At 31.3% G+C, this 25977-nt stretch overlaps 1 protein-coding gene across 1 annotated transcript; it reads left to right on the forward strand.

Annotated features, from left to right (window-relative positions):
- LOC113512600 (UNC93-like protein MFSD11) lies at positions 1–25617 on the forward strand. Its single transcript, XM_026896503.3, has 8 exons — positions 1–140; positions 8706–8875; positions 17101–17277; positions 17943–18114; positions 18221–18332; positions 18935–19060; positions 20833–21137; positions 22589–25617. The coding sequence occupies exons 1-8, from the start codon at positions 54–56 to the stop codon at positions 22805–22807; spliced, it is 1368 nt and encodes a 455-aa protein (XP_026752304.2). The 5' UTR covers positions 1–53; the 3' UTR covers positions 22808–25617.
- Positions 25618–25977: the final 360 nt, after the last annotated feature.

The raw sequence follows: 25977 nt of genomic DNA on the forward strand, positions 1-25977 counted from the left end.
TAAAAGTTTAAGAAAATACAACAATAATAGGAAACATCAACTGACTGTTCACAATGGAGCGCAAATTTGTAAATGTTATTCTGCTTGGGTTCGGGTTTATGTTTGTTTTCACTGCATTTCAAACCATGGGAAATATTGAGGTATGTTGTGAAGTGTGATTTCTAATTGATTTCTTATTTTAATTATTTAGTTGCAATTAAAAATATTAAATGTTTCAACATTATCATTATATCCAAAATGAAGATTTATTTTGTGTTACTACTGTCTAAATGTTATTATGGTTATTGTGTGTATGTGTAATTATATTGGTAATTCTTTGGCTAAATAGACACTAGAAAAAAATGAAATTGGATTGTAAATAATCAAATTTTAGGATGATCTGCTACAAAATATCATTTATTTCATTAATACAAAGAATTGTATATTATAATACATTGATGTGTTTTTTGAGATTTACACCTTTTTTTCTGGTAATAAATAATGTCTTTTGAGGCTTGTATGTTCTGTGACAATTTAATTTTAGTACTGAACAGTAACTTAATTCCAATTTCTAAAATAATTTTCTTTACACAGTACTTACATGTACCATAAAAACTTGACTTATTAATTTTTGAACACCCTATCTATTTCATTTGATTAATTTGAATTATAGTTGTTTATTATAATTGTCATCAGTGTAATTGAATTCAATAATGTATATTTTTCCATAAATTCATTATTCATTTTTATATCAGTTTTATTTTTCTACTAAACCAAAATTAATCCTCTTTGAGAGATTTAAATAAATATACTTAAAGCTTTAAGTTTGCCATATGTACCAATAAAGAGTATGTTATCATTTATTAAAGTTAAACTCCAAAATTATGTCTGGATAGTGAGTACAGTATTTTCTCTATAGCTTTTTATTTTTATTCAGTTTTGAGCATAAAGTTTTGAATTCAGAAACTCCATAATATTATATTAGTGAAATAATTAAACAAAGAGATATTAAGCTTTCCAGATGCTATTGAATTACAAGCAATGTTGAAAATCTTTTAAGTTTTATCTGAGTGGAATTTTTTGTCTCTTGATACTATAGGAATTTTGATGTATAGAAATAAATGCAAATTTTATATAAAATGAATTTTTTTTCATATAAGTCTTATTTCATGATGTGTTTCACCAGTTTTGCCAAAACACACTCCATTTGAGTATACACAATATGAATCAATATTTTGTAAATTATATAAAATTTTGTAAAAATCAAATAAGCTATTTGCTTATAATATGTAGTAATACTACAAATATACTGACATTAATTTTAAAATTCCTACCATCCAGCGTCCCTAGCTAATTATTAAAAAAAGAATATTAGTTGTGAAGACTTTAACTTATATAATATTAAGTAGTATGGTTGAAGGAGGGGGTGAATGAATGAAGGGGATAGTATTTTATTAATATGTACAACAATTACATGGGTGCAGCCAACCCTAAAGAAATGTTTTTTAAGAACCTATGTTTTAACACCACCCCATATTCACAACCTTTAAGTCTTGCAAGAATGTATTTGTCAGGAACTTCTATTCCATTCCAGGGGCAGTCATAACTTTTGACACTTGGTAAAATTCTTTCAGAACATTTTCTGCCATTCATTTCTACTTCCATTGAGATTATCCAATGGTTCTCTGGCTCATATCACTGGAGAGAGTGTAATTCTTTATGCAAAATTTTCAAGATGATTGTCTTGATAGCAGAGGAAAATCACCACCTATTTTACCATACTCTAGATATGGGTGAGCTGTCTAATATTACAATATGGTAAAGAGACATAATCATTATATCAGCCTTTAACTGTCCACTACTGAACATAAGCCTCCTCCTTGGGGGTTTTGCTAGTAGTTGCTATGCTTGGTAGGCAGAACGGCAACCGCAATCAGGCTTTAGAGATGTTTTAAGAGAGACGCTCCTGCCCATCCTTCACCCTCCTTTAGTCACCTCTAACGACTCCCACAGAAAAGGAAGGGGCGGACTATTCTATGCCGGGACCATATAGTAAAAAAAAAATATACTGAAAGAAAATAGTTTCCTAGATATCAGAGTCATTGGGCCGGTCGGTTCTTGTGATTGTTTTTAGGCATTGTATACCCAAGTTGTATCCTTTCTTAACGCTTATTCCTTCTAAGTTACACCTTTGGATACTTGCCGGATTCTTAGAAGATAGCCAACAGGCAACCGGTTTTTAAAAATAGGGACCGATCTGATTATTTAAATTATCGCCTGCGGTAATCTTAATGATATGTTGTATGTTTTTAGAGGACTTCAAATATCCAAATTCTCTATTATATGTCACATGTCCCTGGACTAATACTATGAATTACTATGGCGAGTTGCTAGCAGTGAGCGTTAGCGGCGTTAGAAAGGGTTTGACACAAAGCATTTATTTCCAAGCTTTTGGCGTATGGCCTGCCTGACAAACTTTGGGACTGGAAAGCGGACTCTCTGCGACAGAGCAGTTTCCGTGACTTGGTATATAAATGTACTTTCAATCTCAAAGGAGTTAATCCCGTAGAATTCGGTGTTGCCAATACTGTTCCTGATCCACATTGATAACATGTAGTCTTGTTATTAGATCAACGTTTATGTTGACGTGATTAGACCCATGGTTATACTGATGATAGCCCCGTCCATAAGGGATACTCTAGTTCACAGCCAGTGTGCCCTTTCAAAATCCAATTGAGGCGGGTTGCGCTTAAGCGAAGTTGATGAAACACTGCTCATAGTTTTCGCTTACAGCAACAAATCTCACATTTAATGCGGTAAATTAATTTATAGATGCAAGTATGCGTGTACTCTGCAAAAACTTCTTTTTTCTCTTTTTTATTTCTTCCATCTGTGGCATTCCCATGACAAGCTCAATCTGACTGGGAGTATTCAATCGAATACAGAGATTGTTTTTATACTACGAGGATGGCAAACAAGCATAAAGCTTCTCTGATGGTAAACGATTTCTAAGTCTATGGATGCCTGCAATTAGAACTAGAAAAACCTCTGCAGGGATGATTACATCGAAAGTATGGTAAAAACAGCTTGTACAAAACTCGAAATTTTGAACATATCTAGGAGAATTCTGCTTAGAGGCGAGCTGCCCGTATCGTAGGAGATACTAAAGCGAACAAAATTCTAGAATCTCTGAAATTACGTAGAGATATAGCTTTTATTTGGATCTTTTTCTGCCATTAGATAAGGAGTACTCAGATGAACTTTTCTTTTTCCTTATTCCATGTTCCCCTTTCCGATATCGTACTACAATGATGGACCAAGAACTGCATCCCTACAGAATAGACCGTGTTCGCTCGCATATGGATAAATTTGCGAACTTGAACTGTATCGTATCATTATGAAATAGTCTCTCCAGTTACATTCTATAACCTCTTCATTCTGTAACCTATGGTCAGTATTAGAGTTGAAACCAAAGAATCTTTATTTATTGATATTGATTTTATCACCTTATGGACTTACTACTTATTTATATTTTGAAGTCACTGACCCTATGTTACAATTTTGAACACGAAATATTCGACCTTTGAATGGTATGCATAGATCACGAAGTAATTCATAGGTACTAGGGGACCTTGGTACGTGTTATTACTGCCTTTCTCTGTCTCACAAATGTCACTCGAAACAGAAAAGATTACGTTAGTGCCTATTTTGTGTACAAAAGTATGTCGAGTTATGTGTTTGTAGGTTTCTGTGTAAGTTAAAGCTTGCTAATAGTCGATGTAATCATAATATTACGAGTATACGCCTACGCGAGTGTTTTAGAGTAGGTTGGATTCGAATCCATGATACCCTAATCAGTGCATTGGGGAATTATGAACGAGGGTGATATTAATTAAATCAAAACATCGAATCTGCATTAGCTTAATATACATAGTAGCTATCCTGCCATTTTGACTAGAAATTTGCCAAATCCGAAATACCTATTGCCAATTGTACTCATCATATTAATAGTATACGGGTATTATTACTAGTATCATAGCTAGTATGGAATTATATTATTCATTATTATCCGACGCCTGTAGACTTTAACAAGGATTTAAATAATTATTAATTTAACAAGGAAATAGCAAGGCACTTAAAGTGTAGTAGATAAAAACACGAATCTACCATAACGTTAGGCAAGGTAAACAACAAAGATCCCACCGGGTTGAAGTGATAGAGAAAATTAATAATTTTCCATCGTGAACGATAGTCCAAATATATGGCCGAAACTGGCAAAAATCGAAACCGTAATAAAAAATTCAGTCGGGCACTACTCTTAAGATGCGAATTGAGTACAGATTTTTAAATGGGTTAATTACACAATTATATATGTAGTTTATCGAGTGTTTATTTTTGCAAGATATCATAACAATGTAATGTGTCATAATAATTTACATTGGTTGTCAAGTGTTGGCACAGTTTATTGTCAGTTAAGGAAAGTATTGATACATCTGTAAGATCTTTTCTGTTGTGCAACATTTTAAATTGAGATCGTCGCAGGATTGTATAACAGCAGCGGCATTTTTACAATATTGAAAATATCTGTCCATTAGATTTTCTAGTAGTTAAGGTCGTGTTGTTATTTATTACGGCTGCACAATATGAATATTGGTATTTATGTAGGTACCTATTCATAGACGCACAGGTACTTAGATCTATATAACAAAACGAATAAACTAGTTATATCATTGTGTATCTATAGATATCTATTATTTTTATTTGTTTTGTAATTTTACAAGTAGTTAATTTTTATTTTCCTATGACACTATTATTGTTTTATCATAAACTGACTGTTGCTTGCGATTGTTTTCATGTCAACTTCATTTTCTACTATTCTAAATTCTAAAAATCTGTTTAGTGGATGTCGAAGTATATATAAATTTTCATAGCTTCAAATATTTCGTGATTAGACAATCAATGATTACATATTTCGCTTTCGTCTTTTTGAATACTTATATTTATTCAGAGTTGTATTATAGTAATAAACATTTACATAGGTAATATAAGTACTAATCTAAAAAACAGTATTTGTATTCGTGAAACTGCATAACTGCCCCATAATCCTGCGTAGATTCTGTACTAAATACAGTTTGATATAAATTTTATATATTTTTGCAATTTAAACAAAGAATTGTTGCGTAAACTTCGATTACGAACATGGTACGGTCACTGCACGCCAGTTATGTATACCGTAAACACAAAATGTTTAGTTACTGTAAGCATGAAATGCACTTAACGGTTCATTTAACGAAAGAAGTAGTATTTGAAAAAGTTGAAGTGCCCTCTTTCATCGTCTTACTACATTTATACCAATTTTTATTTTTGGTCGGCTTACTTGAAAAATATTTAAAAGTGTTTGAAAGTGATAAGCGAATTTTGGTCCCTAAAAACTGACGCGTGGCTTTTCCCATCTAAATAAGTAATTTGCAAAAAAACAAATGAAAGTGCAAGATGCTGGGCATTTCCTTGCGTGAAACTGGTATCGCATGACCTTTATCTATATAAATTCTTTCATCTACTTTGACATATTTTTTTATATGTCTTTTGATACGTAGTAGTTTATTACAATCAATATCGTGGTCGCGCGAGCTCGCTTATAAGTAGAAGTTCTTTTTAAGAGTACTATGTTGTAGAACAGTAATAACAGCAGGACATTTCCATATAAACCGTGTTATCCAATATCCATAGTATGAAAGATTAAGAAATTTATCTTATATTTTGATGTTATTTAAAAAAATATTTTATTTCATGTATTATATACATATAGTATTGTAGATATAAGTAAAGGAATAACTCTTTGTAGTTTTTTTTTTTATAAAAATTGAAATTATAAAAATTGAGTTTAGTTACTCACTTATTAAACTTAAGAATTCTGTACAATTAGGTTTTTATAATAATTAGTATGTAGATAGCGTAAAACGATATATTTATGTCGCGATTTTAATATCAATGTAAATTATGTTCCAATTTGACTCGAACTGCAAAGATAATTTAATCTTTTTTGTCTATAGTCGATAAACTCAAGGATTTGTTTGTATTTTATTTAGGTCAATAAGATTTACTGCTGATGATATGTTTCCCAGGGTCTTGTTCAATGTAATGTCACACGTGTAATACAATTGTACATTTACATGCATTCATAATTAAACGATTTTAATATTTTCTTACACCTATGACATCTGACGATTTCAAAGATTAATTTCGAGTATTATTATATTACTTTGTTGCAAGCGATAGTATTTAGCAGCAAATAAATTCTATAATTAAATCAAATAAATCTATTATTAATAAGTAGAAATATTAAAATTAATTTAGTATTGGCAATGGCTACGACAGAGTAAAGTATTGGATCATGTCGATTTTTTTTTATATTTATTATCATCAGCTAACAAGTACCAGTAGAGCGATGTTATTGATGACCTACACGAGTCTATAGAATTTTTTTATCTATGATGAAAATGACGGGGCTTTTACGTAACGATTTTCGGCAAACTTTTTAAGAGCATAATGATTTTTCCTTTGAACGGCGACACTTGGAATTTATAATTATTTTTGTAGTCTATTTTATATTCACTTCTCTGATATTCTCAGTTTTAATCTTGTCTCATAGTTGTCATACCATACATCCATCTCAACATTCGCTTTTTAATATATAATCTTTCATTCATCATTTTCCCTGATAATGCCAATAATTACCTTATAACGCCGTCAGTTATAAGCCAATTTGGAAAATTATTTTCTTTTTTCTTTGGAAGGATATACTTTCAGGTTGGTTCCATAGAATTTTTATCAATACTCGATTCAGTACTTTAGTTTTTAAATCAAAATAATTGGTTTTGTCGCAATTGAAGCCGCTGTTTTTGTGGAACATATTCCTAAATTATTCAACTGGCGAGAGTACGTGTACTCTGTGACACGCAGACGACACAGGGTTACCCATCCAAAGACTGTACCACAGATAATAATATTATATCGTACTCAAAGTTGTTTATCTCATCGTTCAATACCGACCAAACCGAATTGTTAGCATTGTACCTGTTTAAACATTTTCCTTAATGAAACCGCATTATGTTTACGCAACCTGCAGATTTCCTTGATCTGGCATTAGCTTTCACTTATCCTCTGTGGATTCAATTGTATTATTTGGTCGAAAAACGTCGAGTAAATTCTTTTATATATGTATATTATATAAAATCTAATATCTACGCGACGTTTTACTGTTTTCCATTCGTTAGAATCGGTCATGTAATTATTCTTATGTTGGTATTTTATATATTATTTATGTGAACTTTGAAATTATATACTGTGAGCTCGTGCGGCCTATATTGCTCGCCTAACCAGCTCCAGCAGTGCATTGCTACAGCAGTGGTAAATTTAGAGCTTTAAAATTTAAACAAACTGTAAATTTTCGAAAACATTCAATTAGCGTTCACTGTACTTTACGGTATAAATTATACCGTTATTATTAAATGTCAATGTCCATTTTGCAATCATTATGCAGCCACGATTCCATATGTAGTAATACAGATTTAAATCCCACGCATCAAGTTGCAACATACAAGTTTTTAATAATATTTATCCATACATAACATACAATTTCGGATTGAGAACGAACACCGGGGGTCTCCTGATGTCGCAGATGCTCTATAACACCTTGGTAACTGCATTGCATCAAGCCAAGCATCAAGCACCTACTATAGCATATACTGCACTCAAGTGATACTTTTATAATTATCTATACTGTCTTTTTGTATGTTAGCTTGTATTGGACAGTAACATAGGCGATATATTATTTTTTAAAAGTTAGATATGTCCACGAAAATGACCATAATGCAACTCAAGGTATAAAAAATTTGCCTAATAAAGTTAATCTATCTATCTACCCGTACGAAGCCGGGCGGATTGCTAATAAAAAATAATTCTATATAATATTATACCCAAGGAAGGAAAAGTAAGGCAAGAATCGCGGATCGATTTGTGCACTTCTTTGAAAGAAAATTATGTTCGTATCAGATTGTAACTAGACTGCCGCAATACATTTATGACCTCAGAAGACTGAAGAACCGATGACCGACTTATACTGGGTTTATGTGCCCAGTACACTCAGTAGGTAGTATATTAAAAAAAAATCTTATTGCTTTTAGGTATATCGAAAGTTATGTGTGAGAGGAAAGTGGTTAGGACATTTGGTTTTAACCTTAGCTCACACACACACAACTGTGAATCGACTGTACTAAGGGCACCGTTGTACGGTTTCGAACTTTATTACACTCATAATTTTGTCTTCTTTACAAGGTGGGGAGACCTGTTGGATGCACAAGAAATATATGCAGTTTTTTCGTCTCGATATATTTCACTAAAGAATGTTACTTTATTAAAATAAAGACTGATAAAAGAGATACATCGTCATCTTATGTTAAGTACTGTGATGAATCTTTAAAGTAGCTAGTGTGCCTTGGGTGGCCGTTTTGTAACCTATATGCCCATAAAGATCCGCATACGAGGTGCACTAAATGGTGAACTGCAAAAAATATTTTAAGTAGCTTGTAAACGATTAATATGTCAGAGGAAATGAAATTTGCTTGATTCTATTTGTCACAACTATCACATTTTAGTATTATCTGTAGACTCTGTGTAATTACTGCCACTGTGCAAACTAAACTATATTTTCTTTTTGTCTGCAGAAAACCATTTTGGACAGCATATCGCATGATGACAGTTCATTCACTGGCGATGGTTATACTTCCCTGGCCATCATTTACGCAACTCTCGCTATATGTAATTGGATGGCGCCTTCCATCATCGCCCTTACTGGTCCCAGAGGTGCGATGCTGATTGGAGCATTGACATATTTGTAAGTAAGCTTTTCATGACGTTGGAATTGCAGGAAGTGAAAATGAAATTGTGGCTGGTATTGAATAATGTTGCAAAAGATACTTGAAAGTCGTGCGGGTCTAATTGCGAATCTCGTTCTTTTTTGTTGTCGTTTAAATTTATTATCGCTTGAAGTACATGATGGATAATCGTCTATCTTAATATTTATTATCAATCCTTCATTTACAATTTTATTGTTTCCTCTTTCTATTAATCCTAATAATATAAATGCGAAAGTTTGTATGGATGGATGATTGTTTGTTACTCTTTCACGCAACAACTACTGAATGGATTTGAATGAAATTTGGTATACGGGTAGGTTTTAGTATTGTTGGGAAGGCAAACGAGCAGACGGTCCAAGTGATGGAAAGCGGCTAGTCACTCATGAACACTTGCAACACGAGAGGAATTGCTTGTGCGTTGCCGGTCTTTTAAATGTTTGTAGGAACGTTTTTTGACATATCACATATTATATCGTAAAGGGAAAACTGAAAACAGGAGCTCATTTCACAACTTAGATGTATGAGGTAGAAATGAACGGGATGCACTGACAATAGTATTATGCCACGCACCCAAGAAATGACGGTGAACTTTAGCTCTATATGTGAGGTTATATCCAAACATAGCACAGAATACTTTATGTACTTACTGATTCACGCGGCTACTCGTGAATACAATTAATAATGTTAAAATGTTATCAGACGCTGTTATTATTATGTTATTATTATTTAACAGATAATGGGCCGATTGTGAGGCACCATTTCTCTAAACTTGTCTTTAAAACTCATTTTCTTATAGATTTAAATCAAAATTATTATAAGTTGAGTTTATGATAGTCCATCATCATCATCATCATCATCATCATTTCAGCCATTATCGGTCCACCGCTGGATATAAGCTTCCCCCATAGACTGTCATAAAGAACGGTCTTCAGCCACCTGCATCCACTGACTCCCTGCAACGCATTTCAGGTCGTCACTCCATCTAGTGGGGGGTCGTCTTACATTGCGATTACCCGTACGTAATCGCTACTCAAGAACCTTTCTTCCCCATCGATTATCGGTTCTCCGAGCTATGTGATTAGCCCATTGCCACTTCAGCTTGCTTATCCTTCGGGCTATGTTGGTTATTTTGGTTCTTTTGCGGATATCCTCGCTTTGGATTCTATTACGCAAAGAGACTCCGAGCATAGCCCTCTCCATAGTATCTCCATATCATCCTTTAGTGTTCATCATCATATCTTTAACTGTCCACTGCTGAACATAAGCCTATCCCTTAGGGAGTTTTGTTAGTAGTTGCCACGCTTGGCACGCGGATTGGCAACCGCAGTTAGGCTTTGGAGATGTTTTAATAGGAACACTGCTGCCCATCTCTCGCCCACCTTAGTTGCGTCTTACGATACCCACGGGAAAGGAAGGGGTGACCTATTCTATACCGAGACCAAACGGCTTCAATATTGCTGCTATATATTTAGGTATTAAGATATTATTTATTTGCTATATATTTATTTAATATTTAGGTACTAAGCAGCAACTGTACTAATGCTGTTACTTATTGTGATTGCCAGCCACAATAAGTAACAGACAGGATATACATTAGTACAAGTTGCGCTATTGTATAAATTATACAATCACGAACCGGAAATATTCCCAAGATATATCCATAAAAACGTCCACTAAGGAAAACACTTTCACTTCTCACTTTGTTTATACATACTATATAAGTTTCATATTGCCAAATGTAATGGCCGAATGTTATCACGATTATGTGAAGATGTTACGTTACTGTTGAGGTGCTGTTTAACTAAATCGTAATACTTAAACGTAAGTATATCTATTTCACTCCACGATATGATAGTGCCTTCGCTATATTCTATTATCTAGGCGCAATAGTTACTTGTTATTACATAACTAATTACATTACTAATTAATAATATTATAATAACTTATGTATTTGTGCTCGAACGGAACCCAATTATAAATAGACCTTCGACTTCAGAAAGATTTTAAGAGGGTTACCATAAAATTTTATAAGTTTACATTTATTTTAGTTTATATACAAATTTTCTAGGTTTTTATATATCCATGTCGTAATATTTATTAACTACTTTAACAGTTCTATAGGTCTATAAAATATACACGTTATAATTAATAAACTTAAAAAAAGGAGTAGGTTCGTTTTTATATATATTATTATACATATAAGTGTACAAATTTATCATATTGATTGGAAATTTAAACGGTGTGTGTGTTATTTTACTTGGAATAATAGAAATTTAATAATAGTAGTTAAGTAATTTTTAATTTATGTACTCAATTTCATTTCACAATATACATATAAAGCAAGTTATCTTTGTAATAATGGTTATTTAATTGAAATCCAATTCATGGTTGACAGTACGTAATGAAGATATTTTTTTAATACAAACGCTGGTTAGCAGTAATCGTAAACCTATTATTTAAATGTTGTTTCAGTTTGTTACAAATTAAAAATACACGCACTAAAAACCGGTTAGGAGTATTTATTGAATCTTTATATTTAGTATGTACATACATTATTTTAAAATGTTTATTACGTTATTATGTTTTAGCATTGCATTAGATAATACAATTATGACAAGGTTATAAACGGAATCATAATGAACTCGACACTACATACGGATATAAGGATTTTATGGACAATTTGTAAATGCACTTAATCTATTCTCTATGGAAAGATGATAACCCGATTTTAGGGTCGATTCTGAGGCGTCATTTCTCTAAATCTATCTCTAAAATTTAAATTTCATTTCGATATTTTTGCGAAATTTTTATTGTAAGGAGCAAAATGACTTAATTTTCTAATCTAAATTAAATTTAAAATTAAAATTAAATTTCTAATTTAAATCAAAACTATTCTAATATTAATTTTTAATGATCCATTTGTGGACTATCGTATCGTCCATAAATTTCGCAGGATTATCAATTAAAATATTAGGTTAAGAGATAGGTTTAGAATCGTTTCCATTACCAATCAACAGATTTACATGTAAATATGTTTCTGATCAGAAATGCCTTTTGCCTTGTCGTCATATTTAAGTAAGAGACAACCACGAGTTGTCTTCTTGCTAAAGATATAACCGATAAGTTTCACAATAATAATGATTTGTATTTATACATTTAGAAAAACTGTCATATGTTACGATAACAATGTTTTGGAAATTTCACCCAATTTGATATTCGACATTGATAATAATGTATTATTATTTGTTTCAGTCATTTTGTATTTCAACAAAATAATAATAATAAGTAAAATAAAAAATATAATAAGAATTTCAAAATAATGACTACAAGAAAGTAAACAGTACAATAAAAAACTAAAAAGTTATTAACAGGAATATGAAGCTTTTTTATACTTAAGCTTTAAGGCTTTCAAGTCTTAAAAATAATAAACTTTTCATCGTAAAATCAAAAAGCGTCTGGAATTTTTAGCATTCATATTATTTTGCATATCATTCTCTGTGCATCTTCTACCGAATTTATCATGGGGAGTGTTCTGAGGAATTGTTCGGATTGATACCTGCTGCTGATTTTCACCACCGTACAACCCGCCACAAACTAAAGTTTCATCCCAATCATCTGGACGAGTGGCGGTCTTCCGTGCGTTTTTCAAGGCACTTTCTTCCACGCACAACCATTCTTTGGAATCAACTTCCAGCAGCAGTTTTTCCGAACCGATACGACAACATAACCTTCAAGAAAAGAGCATATTCCTTTTTAAAAGGCCAGCAGCACACCTGCAATGCCACTGGTGTTGTGGGTGATCATGGGCAGCGGTAGTCACTTACCATCAGGTGAGCCGCATGCCCGTTTGCCCCCTGTGTTGTAAAAATAAAAAAAATAAAATTAAGTATGCTTCCGACTACGGCCCTTCAGTGTCACACAACCGGCTAATTAGAATATTTTGTAGTGAAAATAGTTTGATGTCTATCTGCAGACACAGAACCGATGCGGGATCCGTTACGTTGAGTTCGGGACTTGAATATCAAACATGTAGTTTATTGTCCATTGAGTAACATACAAGAGTAGTTTTACAATGTATTTGTTCATATTTTATAAAAACAAGGTGTAACAATCGTGTTATGACGAAGAGAAATTCTATTATAATGTTAATAAAATTGAATAACTTTCCCCAAGAAGTAATATTTAGGGGATATATTAATATAATTTTTGACCCTTTAGAGTATAATTTGTGACCTTATATGAAAAGTTCAGATAATATTTTTTATAGGCATATCTTCTTTGATAATGTTGTTGTTATTCGAAAATGAACAACTGTCCGAACTACCTTTATAATATAATCTACCTTTCTCGGTTGTTGTAGGTTACATTGTCAAATTTATTTTTCTCCTAGAACCTAATGGTACAGATATATCAAATTCCTTTTACTTTTACTTTACTTTTGGATTTTTTGAAGTAAATAATAATACTTAAATATAGAATGTAAATAAGAAAACATTCCTTTGTTTTACATAAAACCGCGACTTAATAACACTCTCCGTAGCGTTGTGTGCTTGCATTGAGTAATGTTGTTTGTGGCAAATTGCCAGAGCTCCTTGGAAGGCTGTATTATTCGCGCTTATCATTACGTGAGCCTTTATATTTCATGATAAAAAGGTAGTATATTAGATATTTTAAAGGTTATATTACTTTAACTACCTCTGTTTATATACATATATAAATTTAAAAGTAATTATTATCGAAAGATTATTTTTTATTCATTACTGACTCATTAATATTACTCGCCGTGTAGATCTCGGCATTGAATAGGCCACCCTTTCCTTTCCTATGAATGTCGTAAGAGGGGACTATGGGAGCTTATGGTAAAGGGATGGGCAGCAACATCCCTCTTAAATCATCACCAAAAGCCGAATTGCAGTTGCCAAGCGTGGCAAATACTGGCAAAATCCCCTTATGGAGGAGGCTGTGTTCAGTATTGGACAGTTAACGGCTAATACAACAACTCCATACTAATTTAATTATAAAATATATAACAGTTGTTGGAACTTGATTGAGACATCGATTCTTTAATCGTGTCAGTTGACAAATGTTACTACTCTCTCCCAACCGAAAATCACACGGAGAATAAATAAACAGTACCGCAAATAAATTTACAGTTAATCAGTGAGTATTTAAATGGCCTACAAAACTAATAAAAAAATTTCGTCCTTTAAGCCAAGTTAATGAGAATTTTGAAATATGAAAAAGCTAAAAATAGGGGTTTTCTTAAAATAAACATTTAAAAATCAACTAAACAACAGAAATATTTTCAGTATACATGTTTTTTTGTGAGGTGTTAAATTTTAAATTTGTTAATAATAATATATAAGTACTAACTGGCGGACCTTGCCCTCCACTGTGATCTCGATTTTTTTTATTGGAATAAAAAGTATTCTATCTTTTAGTTGAAATAAATAATATCTTACATTTATACAACATTTTATAGTATGCACGAATTTCGGGATACGGGATTTTTATATATAAAGATATAATTAATAAATTATTTATTTTTAAATTATGTAAAATATTACTATTAAAAGACTTTATAATTGGCACCATTTATAGACGAGAATACTAATTATTTTAACGTTTAAGTCCCTACGGTACTGCTGCAGTTTTCATTTCCATGGGAATTGAGTCGCAGATCCCCATACAAATTATATATTATATTATAACAGTTATTTTTACATCCATTCTAAGTTTGAGGAATTAATAGAAAGTATAATTTAGGTAGTGAAACTCTATAACAATGAACAGTAGAACGAATAACTGTTTATTTCTCCTCTTTAAACAATATGGAATTTTAGATGCGTGAGTTTTCTCATTGTTCTGCTTCATTGCTAATTATAATTAAAAAATCACACAAAGAAAGTTTAGTAAATTGTGTGGATTAAAGTATCTATTTTTATGTTTTTTATTCTATACTGAAAGAATTCTGGGGGAGTGAGTAGAATTCTGTTTCTGGCCCAACAGACAACTTTACCTATGCACGTCGATAGGTAACTTTCAACTGTTGTGATAACCCTATTAGGTAATGGATAAGGCTCTGGTGATTAAGAAAATGGCAGGATAACTATTCATCGGACTGGGAAACTGATCAATAGTGGTGATAGTGGTTTATGAGTCTAAATTGTTCCTAAACACTCCTTCTGTACTGGAAAGGAATAGGAAACTACTGTGTCTATTGTCCTAGGAAAACGAACACGAGGAATACAAATTGACATCCTCATGTAGTGACGACCTAAAGTGATGAGGAAACGACAGACATGCATAACCATTTACTTATTAGTTCCAATTTATAAGAAAAAATATTACTAGTTATTTGCTAATCCCTAAACTACCTTAGTGTACCAGGCATGTTATTGTATACATGGTGGGTACTGTTATGTAATATGCAGCTGAAATGAATAGAAGCAATTATTTAAAATATGCCGTTCCACTATACGAAAACATTCACCACATTTCCGCACCAAGGTTAAGGTTGTCTAGAAACAGTTGTAGTGCTACACATATTGTAACCGAGTATAGTAAATATAATATACATTTTCATTTTATTAGAAACCTGACACGGAAATTTTTCTAATTTTATTAGAAACGTGAAAATGTATGGAGTATTTTTTAACTTTTTTTTATACTATTGGCAAACAAGCATATGGTACACCTGATGGTAAGCTGTTACCGTAGCCTGTGAACACCTACCATATCAGGGGCATTACGCGTGCGTTGCTGACCCTAAAGAAACCTCTTTACCCCTTTTTTAAAGAACACTATGTTGTAGTCTCTTGATAAAACCTCCATTAAAAGCTCATTTAATAACCTGATCGTTTGTGGGGAGAAATATCTCTGAAACCGCGATGTACGCGATCATCCGGCTCTAAGGAATGGGAGTGAACTCCGTATCGATGGCGAACTGTACAATGATGTAAAGTGCTCGTGGACATTATATTGAATAATTCCTCTAAACACAGTTCGTTGTACAAGTGGTAGAATACGTAGAGTGAAGCAAAATCTTTCATGCATTAAAAGTTTGTAACACAAATTCGCTTAAGCGACTAAAAGAATTTGAATAATATTTGGTCGACAGATAAATCATCCTATACTATAGAATGTGTTTTAATTAATGCAGATAATGTCATGGAATAAAGTCATATAATAATATTGTAAATTTTTCTGTTTAGATATTTGTTACTCAATCACGTTTAATCTGCTAAAAAAATAAGATATACGATACGCGTAAAATGGGAATAAAGTGTTAAACTTTAATACTTATCCCTATTCTACGAGGAAGATGCTGATTAGATAGTTTCGATTACCTAAAACTGACTTACTCAAATCGGTTCAGATTAAGAAAGTCGAATTGATGATTTATTCCTTTTTGGAATAATATTTAAAATCAGGTTACGCACCGAAAACATATATAAATATACAAGCATATGTAGAAAATTTGATTGTTAAAAATTAATTAAATATATCTAATGTAAATAAAGGATACACATTCACTCATTCATGGTGATATATCATAAGTAAATAGACCTAATGGCAGTACTTATAGATGTTATACATATATTATTTTTTAATATTTTTGCTATCATATTATTTGCATATATTACAGACAGTTATAAATTATTACAGACAATTTCAAAAAATGAGGAGGTTCTCAGTTCGGTTTTTTATGTCATCCGTTTCCATAAAATCCGTCATTTATTGACTGATTTGAAAAAATCTTTTTTATCAGAAAGAATATGCTTTCCAATTGACTCCATAGCAGTTTTATTAAAATCGGCTCAGTAGTTCAGGTTTTAAATCAAAATAACTGGTTTTGCCACGATTGAAGTTGATGTTTTTTTTTTTGTGGAACATAATCTTAAATTATAATAGTTGCGAATACAGACCCCGTAAATATTTTATTTACACGTAATTGGTAATAACTTATATTACTTTTTTTTTTATTTGGTAGAGACATGGTGACTAGTGTTTCATTGAGTGTATACTCACGGATCTCTCTTTTTGAAGTCTGTAGAAAATAATAAGCAAAAATAGTTAAAAATTTAATTTAATTTATTGATCACATATAAATATGTGGTACAAAATATTTCATGCTTGTTCTTTTTTTACTATAAAAGGTATAATCATATTACTTATAGTTTACTTCTGCTTGATATTGCAGGTTCTTTATCGTTACATTCCTGTTTCCTCGGACGTGGCTTCTGTACGTAGCGAGCGTGCTAATAGGCGCAGGCGCTGCCGCGATATGGACCGGTCAAGGCAACTACCTTACTATCAACAGTGATGCCGACACGATATCAAGGAATTCTGGTGTGTTCTGGGCGATGTTGCAGTGCAGGTATATTATATAATTAGAAATATGACTAGAATTATTTAGTAAGTTCTCTCAATCTCAAGTTTAATCATCATGACGGTCTAGGATGATATAGCCAATTTTTTTTTTTGGAAAAAAGTATTGTCTGTCGAAAGAAAGAAATAAATATTTTCAAGATGAATTAAAATATCATTAATATTATTTATTAATTATTATATATAAATATACATTATTATATTATAAAACAAAACGAGTAGTGATCACGAAAACTGTTTCGGTAGTAATCAATGAGATTGCCGGAACAGAGAGGAGATATTGTACAATTATTTTATTATACTTTTATTAAAGTTTTGTTCCGTATTCGGGCGTTGGAATGGAAGGTCGTGTAGTTTAACGTATATATTTAGAAAAACAATTTAAATTATTTATTTATTTAAGGACAACCAACAAAACATACATTTATATCAACTTAAAATACATAATAATGTAGTTTCATTATAAAATACTGCCTTAATTAAAGGCCGCCATAACACGCGTATTTAAATTATATATAATATTATATTATATTATATATTACTTTGAATATCATACAACAAATATATTCACTTTTTACATATTAAGAATTTGAATCCTGTTATACTGAGTGTCTTTGTATGGTTTGAAATGCACTAAAGTATATTTTTTTTCAGCATGTTCTTTGGTAATCTATTCGTATTTATCAAATTTCAAGGCAAAACACATATAGATTTGGAAACTCGTAACGTTGTTTTTGGAGTTTTGACGGCGATATGCGCTATCGGCATCGTTTTTCTTATATTGTTACGGCCCGTCCGCCGCACGCCCAATTTCGATGACGTCAAGGTAAAATGGACTTTATTTATATTGAATTATGTATTTAAATATATATTATTCGTATTTAATAGCTTCAGTTTACAATGCTGTAGCTGATGGCCGTTTTATTTTTCAGACGAACGCACCTAACACAGAAACGGAAACACCCTTAGAAGCTTTTAAAGGCGCCATAAAATTGTTCTGTACAAGGGACATGATCTTATTGAGTATTACATTTATTTATACGGGTAAGATTTAATTTCAAACATTTTTTGTAACAAAATTTTGTTAAAGAATTTGTGACAAATATAAAAAAAGTTTTTTTTATTCGAGATTTGATCTTACTAACGTAAAGACAATTTGATTGACCATTTTTTAATTTTTGTAAGTACTAAATCTATTAAATACTAAAACTAGAATAAAATAAATAAATGATTAACTCTTTAGTGAGGAAGTTCGCCGTCTGCTATTAGTTTTTTTTTTTTATTTATCTTAAAATAACAAACAAGCCGAACCACTTTATGGAGAGTGGTAACCGTTGCCTATAGACATGAACTGTATCTTGGACATAATAGAGTATTCTGTGTAGTCCATGATACTCATGCGTTGCTATTTCTACGGACTAAGGTGTTATGTCTCTGTACCCCGTAATTGCACTGCTATATCTCATCCTTCAAACCGAAATACAATAAATAAATAGAATGGGACAGAGGTACCCAACTAACCGAATTTTGTATAAAGTCTCCCTCTGTTAAATTCTAAAATGCTCTCGAAATGTCGGCTATTTCTAGAGTTTATTTCTATAGTATATTTATAGTATTTATTTAATAATTTATTGGTTCTGTGACAGGTGTCGAATTGTCCTTCTTCAGTGGGGTGTACAGTTCAAGTATTGGTTTCACGCTCGCTATGGGCGAGAATGCGAAGCAGCTTGTTGGTTTATCTGGAGTGTTTATTGGTGTGGGAGAAGTGCTTGGTGAGTTCTCTTTCATCGATACATAATAATTTTTACTAATGTTTAAATTTGGTATACACATACTATATGCGATGGTGAATGATATTGACTTCTTTTTATACCGGCTAATGAACATAACCTGGTCACGCGAACTAAGTCGCAAGTAAAGATAATCCATATATTTCTCTAGTTATATTCTCTTCTTTGAAAAACATTATTTTGTCTTTTATGAATAATTGTTACTTTATTACGTACTTATTTGTGTTGTCAAGTTAGTTATGTCGTATTTGGTAAGCTGTATTCTTGTTTACCAATGTTTTAAAGTGAAGGGAGCGCTTACCCCTCATTAGTAACGATATACCCTGTCAAGTTGACCTCCATGCGGTCCTCCTGAAAATCATCGTGTTTATTATTTTTTTATACAATTTAGAATTGTAAATCTGACGGCCCACCTGACAAGTATCTAATGGAAAGTAGTAACTGTCGCCTATATACATGAACAGTACCATGGACATCACAGAATATACGGTGTCGCCTATGAGACCCCGTCATGCATTACTAATTCCTAGTAAAATCGCCACTTTGAACCAACTGACTCATTTTTATTATCATGTTTCATCTTTAACTGTCCGCCACTGTTGCATAGAAGAGGATGTATTATTCCATTTCCATCTACTATGTATGTAACCATGTTACAATTTTTTTCTATATCAAGATATTAAAAACCTGAACCATTAAATTGACCACTGATTTCACAATTATAACTGTAATGTTTGTTAACATAATTTTCATCCTTTTTTTGTAATAAAGCCATTTCGATATCTCAAGTATTTATATTTAATCTCATTCTTAAGATTTTATAAGGATATAAATATTGAGGCCTTGGCCGTATTACCTAAGGATAAGTGATTTTGTAATAAGTTCTTTATCAGCATAAAAAAAATGTTGTCATCTCAACGTATTTGGTATTTTCCATACTTTAAATCGTATTTTATCGTTATGTTTTTTTTGTTTGTTTTATGACTGCAGTTACCATTATGACCTTCTATATTCGTATTGTCATAATCATACTACTATTATAAAAGCGATTATTTATATATAGGATACCTCTTACTTTGTCAAGCAAAAAGTACTGCACGGATTTGCATGAAATGTGGTACATGAATACGTAATAACCTAACTTGAAACATAGGATACTTTGTATCATAATTGAAGCGCGCAATACCGCGGGGCTTAGCTAGTATTTTGTATTTAGATAATAACATGAGATACCACACTGTATTCGGCTTAATCATAACTTCTTAGACTTTTTCTTCAGTTTAGTGAAAAAATATGTATTTACTTTTTCAAGAACATTATTTCTTATGTAATGTTTCTGTTTATTCTAAAGTTAGGGACATAAATACAGTAACCTATCATAGTTGCGGGACTATTTACTTTATATATTTATTAAACTTATCTAGATAGTGTAAATGGCGGACTTAACATCATATGGCGTTATTTAACCAAACGACTGTAGACAGGAATAACAGAAAATATAATTAACGGTGCAACGTGACGAGCAAATAAATAGAAATACAAAAACAATATTTAAATATTTAAAAATAACATACATATTTAATAGTAGTTTTATCAATGACTTCGTCTGCGTGACCGAGATAAAAGTCGCCTATGTCTTACTTTGTATTCTGAATATAATGTAATAATACCAAATTGAGAACGATTAATTGGTAATTTAAAGCATCAGGAGGTAACAAACAAACTTATATAAAGATATTCTTTATTATTTCTAGGTGGGGCCCTATTCGGTATTCTTGGCAGCAAGACAACAAGATGGGGTCGCGACCCTATAGTAATCATGGGCTATGTGATTCACCTAGTTAGTTTCTTCCTGATCTTCATCAATTTACCATCGGAGGCGCCGTTCGGAGACACCGAGAACACATCGTACATTACCCCATCACCGTACCTGGCGATGTGCTGTAGTTTTCTACTGGGCTTCGGAGATGCTTGCTTTAACACGCAGATCTACTCTATACTCGGCGGCAATTATTCGGACAACAGTACATCTGCGTTTGCGCTGTTCAAATTCACGCAGGTGAGTTTAGTTGTTCTTTCATCATCATAGTTAATTGATGTAATTTCATTCAATTCAGGTGTAATGAATTATTTATAAATATCTACTAAGTACTGTGAGAATAACAAAATATAATAAGGAGGGTTATTCATATAAACTAAGACCACCTATAAACTTATTTTATCTATTAAAGGATTTTGTCACTTTTTTAAATTAGAAATTCAGCGCAGAATAAAAAAAAGTTCTTATGAATAAGGGGGCTAAGCACTTTGGTTAAGCTGTACAAGTTATGTACTAGTTGGGCATTTTGGGAAGGAATTTATTGCATAAATTGTGTGCATTAGAATTCTATGGTCCCTGAAAAAAGATTTAATTTTAAATGAATGGCTGTTATTTTTGTTATCGCAACTGTCAACTTTATTTGTTTAATAATACGTTGTTTTGTCGTTGTGTATTTAATAAAGATATGAATTTGATAACTAAAAATACCGCGACGATTATTATTCAAGGAGATAAAATACAAGAAGCAGTTATAAATGTTATTGTTTCTGAATATAAAATACCTAAACACAATTTTAGGCCATTGACACGGCCGGGCCACACTACGGAGTAAATTTCGTAGAAGGTATTTTTTATACAACGACAAAAAAGTGATATTTTAATATATGAGGCGCTCGTTATGTATCGATATACGATACGATTATCATAATCCATCTAACTTTTATTATATGTAAAAATCTTAAGATGTCACCTTAAATTGCCTGAAGGGATTTAAATTTGATACACAGATCATATTAATATACGTCATTTGAGAGTTAAAGAAGTTTAGATATCCCTTTGTGTTATATTTGAGAACGGCATGACAAATTTGGATATATTTAAAAATTTATTTGTTTGTTATTGTCCAGTAAATGTTCTCCTTTAAGTAAGGACTGATGGTAATACTGACTTTTCTCTCGTTCAATATAAATTGTAAAAATTATAAATTGTATTTTATGCAACTAGGTATATCTTATTTGCATTATTTAATTAATATTGTACATTTTTTTGTTTGTGGTGCAATAAAGAGTTATTATTATAATAAAAAATATATCTATACATATATTTTTGAGTTATTGCGTTACTCGCTTTCACTGTTTGGTGATAATCATTAAAATTTGGAATATAAAGTAAAATCGCATCTTTTGAAATATGGTATTTAGTGGGCTTACAACTATGTTGTACAGATATCATAATCGGATCTACCTGCTTTGTATAACCCTCGGTAGATTATCCAAAGCATTATAGTAGAATCTACTATTATTCGTGTAAGATGGGCTTTTTAACTGTCTCGGTAACTAACTAGTAACCCAGGTTTATCATCTAGTATAGGTTACAGATCGTAAATTCTATAAATAAAATATCACAATTTTCAATGTAAAAATTACGAATTCCTTGATAAAAGTAAATAATATATTTCTATTATTTTTCAGTCATTGGCAGCAGCCGCTTGCTTCTTCTACTCATCTCGCGCTCTGCTGTCAGTGCAGCTGAGTATACTGGGTGTGTTGGCAACTCTGGGTACCGCGACGTTCTGCAAGGTAGAGTGGGCGGGCAAAGCTCGTGCCCGGGCCGCTGCCCTGGAAGCGATCGACGAAAAGGCAGCCCCAGTCACCCACGCACTGGCAGACAATGCCTTGCACTATGACTGAGTCTTGTATAACTGTGTGAAGGATTATATATAGACTGCTGTATATTTGGAGTGAATGAACTTAAACAATTGTCTCCATTCCATTTATTTAAATTAAGTGAAGTCACCGTTATTTTTTATTGAACTACTTATGATAAATATATCTTATTTTATATATATGTTTTAATAAGATAAATAAGTATTAAAAGAGGTAATATATTTTTGAAAGAAATAATTGGAACAGTACTATGGTAAAAGGCTGATATATGTATATCCATATATAAGTTATATTTAAAAAATATATAGTTGTAGCGATGATTATAAGTTTCAATTGGATATATACCAAAAAGAGAAATGTCGCATTTTTTGCAGAACCATTTTTGCATATCAACATTCCAAACGTACCTACCTATTTTGTAGTTGGTATAATTTTATTCTTTATGAATTGATGTAATGGATATAAAGATCGTTTTTTTTTTAATACAACGCCAAAATCAATATATAAATTTTGTCAACATGTATCGATATTATGGGATAAGATTGAAGGGCCCCGAATTTTTTTTTTTGTTTTGGCTTTATTTCTTATTAAAGACTTTGTCCAATTTACGCTGTTCTACTATTTAATGTAAGTAATTGTCAATTAAATACCGAAATAATCAATAACTTATTTCTTATATTCACCTATTGTGATATTATATATCATACTTTTGTTTTGATAATGTCAATTTTATTAATGTGAAATCGATGTTTCGACCATATGTGCGCTTCTTTAATTGGCGTAAATGCAAGACGCAAGTCCTATATATCAATTAAAATTATTGTCTGTGTTTACATAGTTGTAATACCTTCTATAATAAATAAAAAAATGTATTATGCAGGTGAAATCGAAATCATTAACATCTATTGTAAATGAGTGTTTTATCAGTAGAACTGTATATTTCATCAAAAAAAAAGACCCGTCGAAATTGACAAACAATTTTGGGCTTCTTATACTAACGCGGCACGTCCTGCTGTTAAGTTAGTATGGGAGGTTCGTTTTTGAATTTTTATTTAAGAATTTTCTGTCTTAACATTTTCTATACCATGGATATGGTATAATATACTACCTACTTAATTTTTTACTTGCCTCATGGTCGACTGGTAGAGAACGCTATTGGGTGTTAAGTCCGCCATATGTACACCCATATGATTGTGCATTAAAGTTTAAATAAATTATATAATTTCTCACATCTTAAAAAGTCTTTAATATAATATTGTTCTTTATCTATATAATTATAACATCGAAATGTTACTAAAGGTAGTACAGGGTTTGTTATTTTTATTTTTTTATTAACTTATTTTAGTCCACAATTTATTTAAACTGGAAATATTTGTCTTTATTCATTATTACGTATGAAAGCCATGAAAATGACTGTCCATTAATATTAAGTGGAAAGAATTGTGTATTAAGCAAATTATATGTAAATTTACGAGAAATATATGTAGTCAAATCAGCTTTGTACATAATTATTGTCAGTATATAATTGAGGTGCTCTCAGATATAGTAAATTAGTAATTAATGAAATCACGTGTAAATATAACTGATGTAAAAAATTAAGAGTAAAATGTTTGGTTAAATCTAGTCACAAATTTAGAGCACAAAATCTAATTTTCAACATTTTTTATTCATGTTACTTATTTAGATACATTCCACTTCTATTTAGTTTAATTAATTTACGTCTTTATTATACGTTGCTATTTAGTTTTATATAATTTTTAGCGTTTACAATCTTCAGAGATTCAATTATAGAAGTGCCGACGTAAATTTGTGTCTTTCTGTTTTTGTTTCGCGTTACTCCTGCCTCTCTTTAGTTTTGAATAGTTTCTTAAACTTTATATAAACTTTGTTTCGATTTGTTAATATATGTAGAAAGAAAATTATTTGATAATTGAACGATTAACATGATTTGTTATAAAAAAATGCAATTTTTAGACGGTTCGTTCTAATATATAAAAAGATAGAGTTTCAGAAGTACTTTTATCATCAGTTGATACAGTCTATCAATTTCTTAATGAGCTGTAAATTTTCCACAAATATAAGTGTTAATGATAAATCATGATAGTGACTTTAGAATCGACTATTAACACAATTATGTTGGCATATCCAGGTACGTATTAACTCAGAGCGTGCAAGATACTTGACCGCAATGTCCTAGGTGTCGAAATCTGGCTGTCACTAATCTTTTAATTTTTTATACTTAACATTTTTTTTTACAAAACCTGCAACTTCCCAACACTTGGGTTTATAAATATATACACTTTTAGTTGGCGTACCAAATTTTAAGTTACATTAAATAATCTGTGAATTTTTGGTATATTAGTTTTTACTTGATACCGCAATAAACATATATACAGAGTTTCTAAGGCAAAGTTTCTAAAAATTATTGTTTTGGTTTCTATTGTTCTTATTAAGACCATATAGTTTTTTTAAATATCTTGCTATGTACAGACATTGTGTAATTACAATTTTATGGTATTAGTAAAATTACTGGCACAAATTAAAATAGTTATTATATTGTCTGATTCCTATTTGTTAATTATGACCAGTATAATAAAAAATGTAGTGAACGAAATATTTCATTGTAAAGACAAACTTGGAATATCGTAAATTAAAGACAGCTGTGGGTAGTATGTGTAACCACATATTTTAATGTCATTTACAGGCAAGATAAGAAATTAATATTTTATTTTATAGACTATTTTTTATACATGTAATATTCTATACTTTTATGTTGACATTAAGGTTATAATGATATAATTAACTTTAGAAAATAAAGTTTATTTTAACAATTATCTTTATTTATTTTTTTAAAGAATCTTTGAAGATTTTTAACATAGTCTGTGACATAGTATATCACAGACTTCTGTGGCATACGAATATCATGGACCTCTACTAGTATTTTATATAATAGCTATATGTCTGGTGTTTTAAAGAGAAGTATAGAATAGTGGCCAAATCAGATGGATGTTTCTGAATTGAAAGAAAATTCCGATCATAACATTTGTGAGTTACACATAGGTAAACAATAGAGAGAACAAGTAGGAATACAGGTACCTACCATTTTTAATCTACAGAGTAAACCTTGTTACTATAATGCAATGTTACCAAACATTATATATAAAAAATATATTAATCTAACACATTTCTCTTTT

The sequence above is a fragment of the Galleria mellonella genome, unplaced genomic scaffold (assembly GCF_026898425.1).
Source record: "Galleria mellonella isolate WM207_F2 unplaced genomic scaffold, CSIRO_AGI_GalMel_v1 utg139, whole genome shotgun sequence".
NCBI lineage: Eukaryota > Metazoa > Arthropoda > Insecta > Lepidoptera > Pyralidae > Galleria > Galleria mellonella.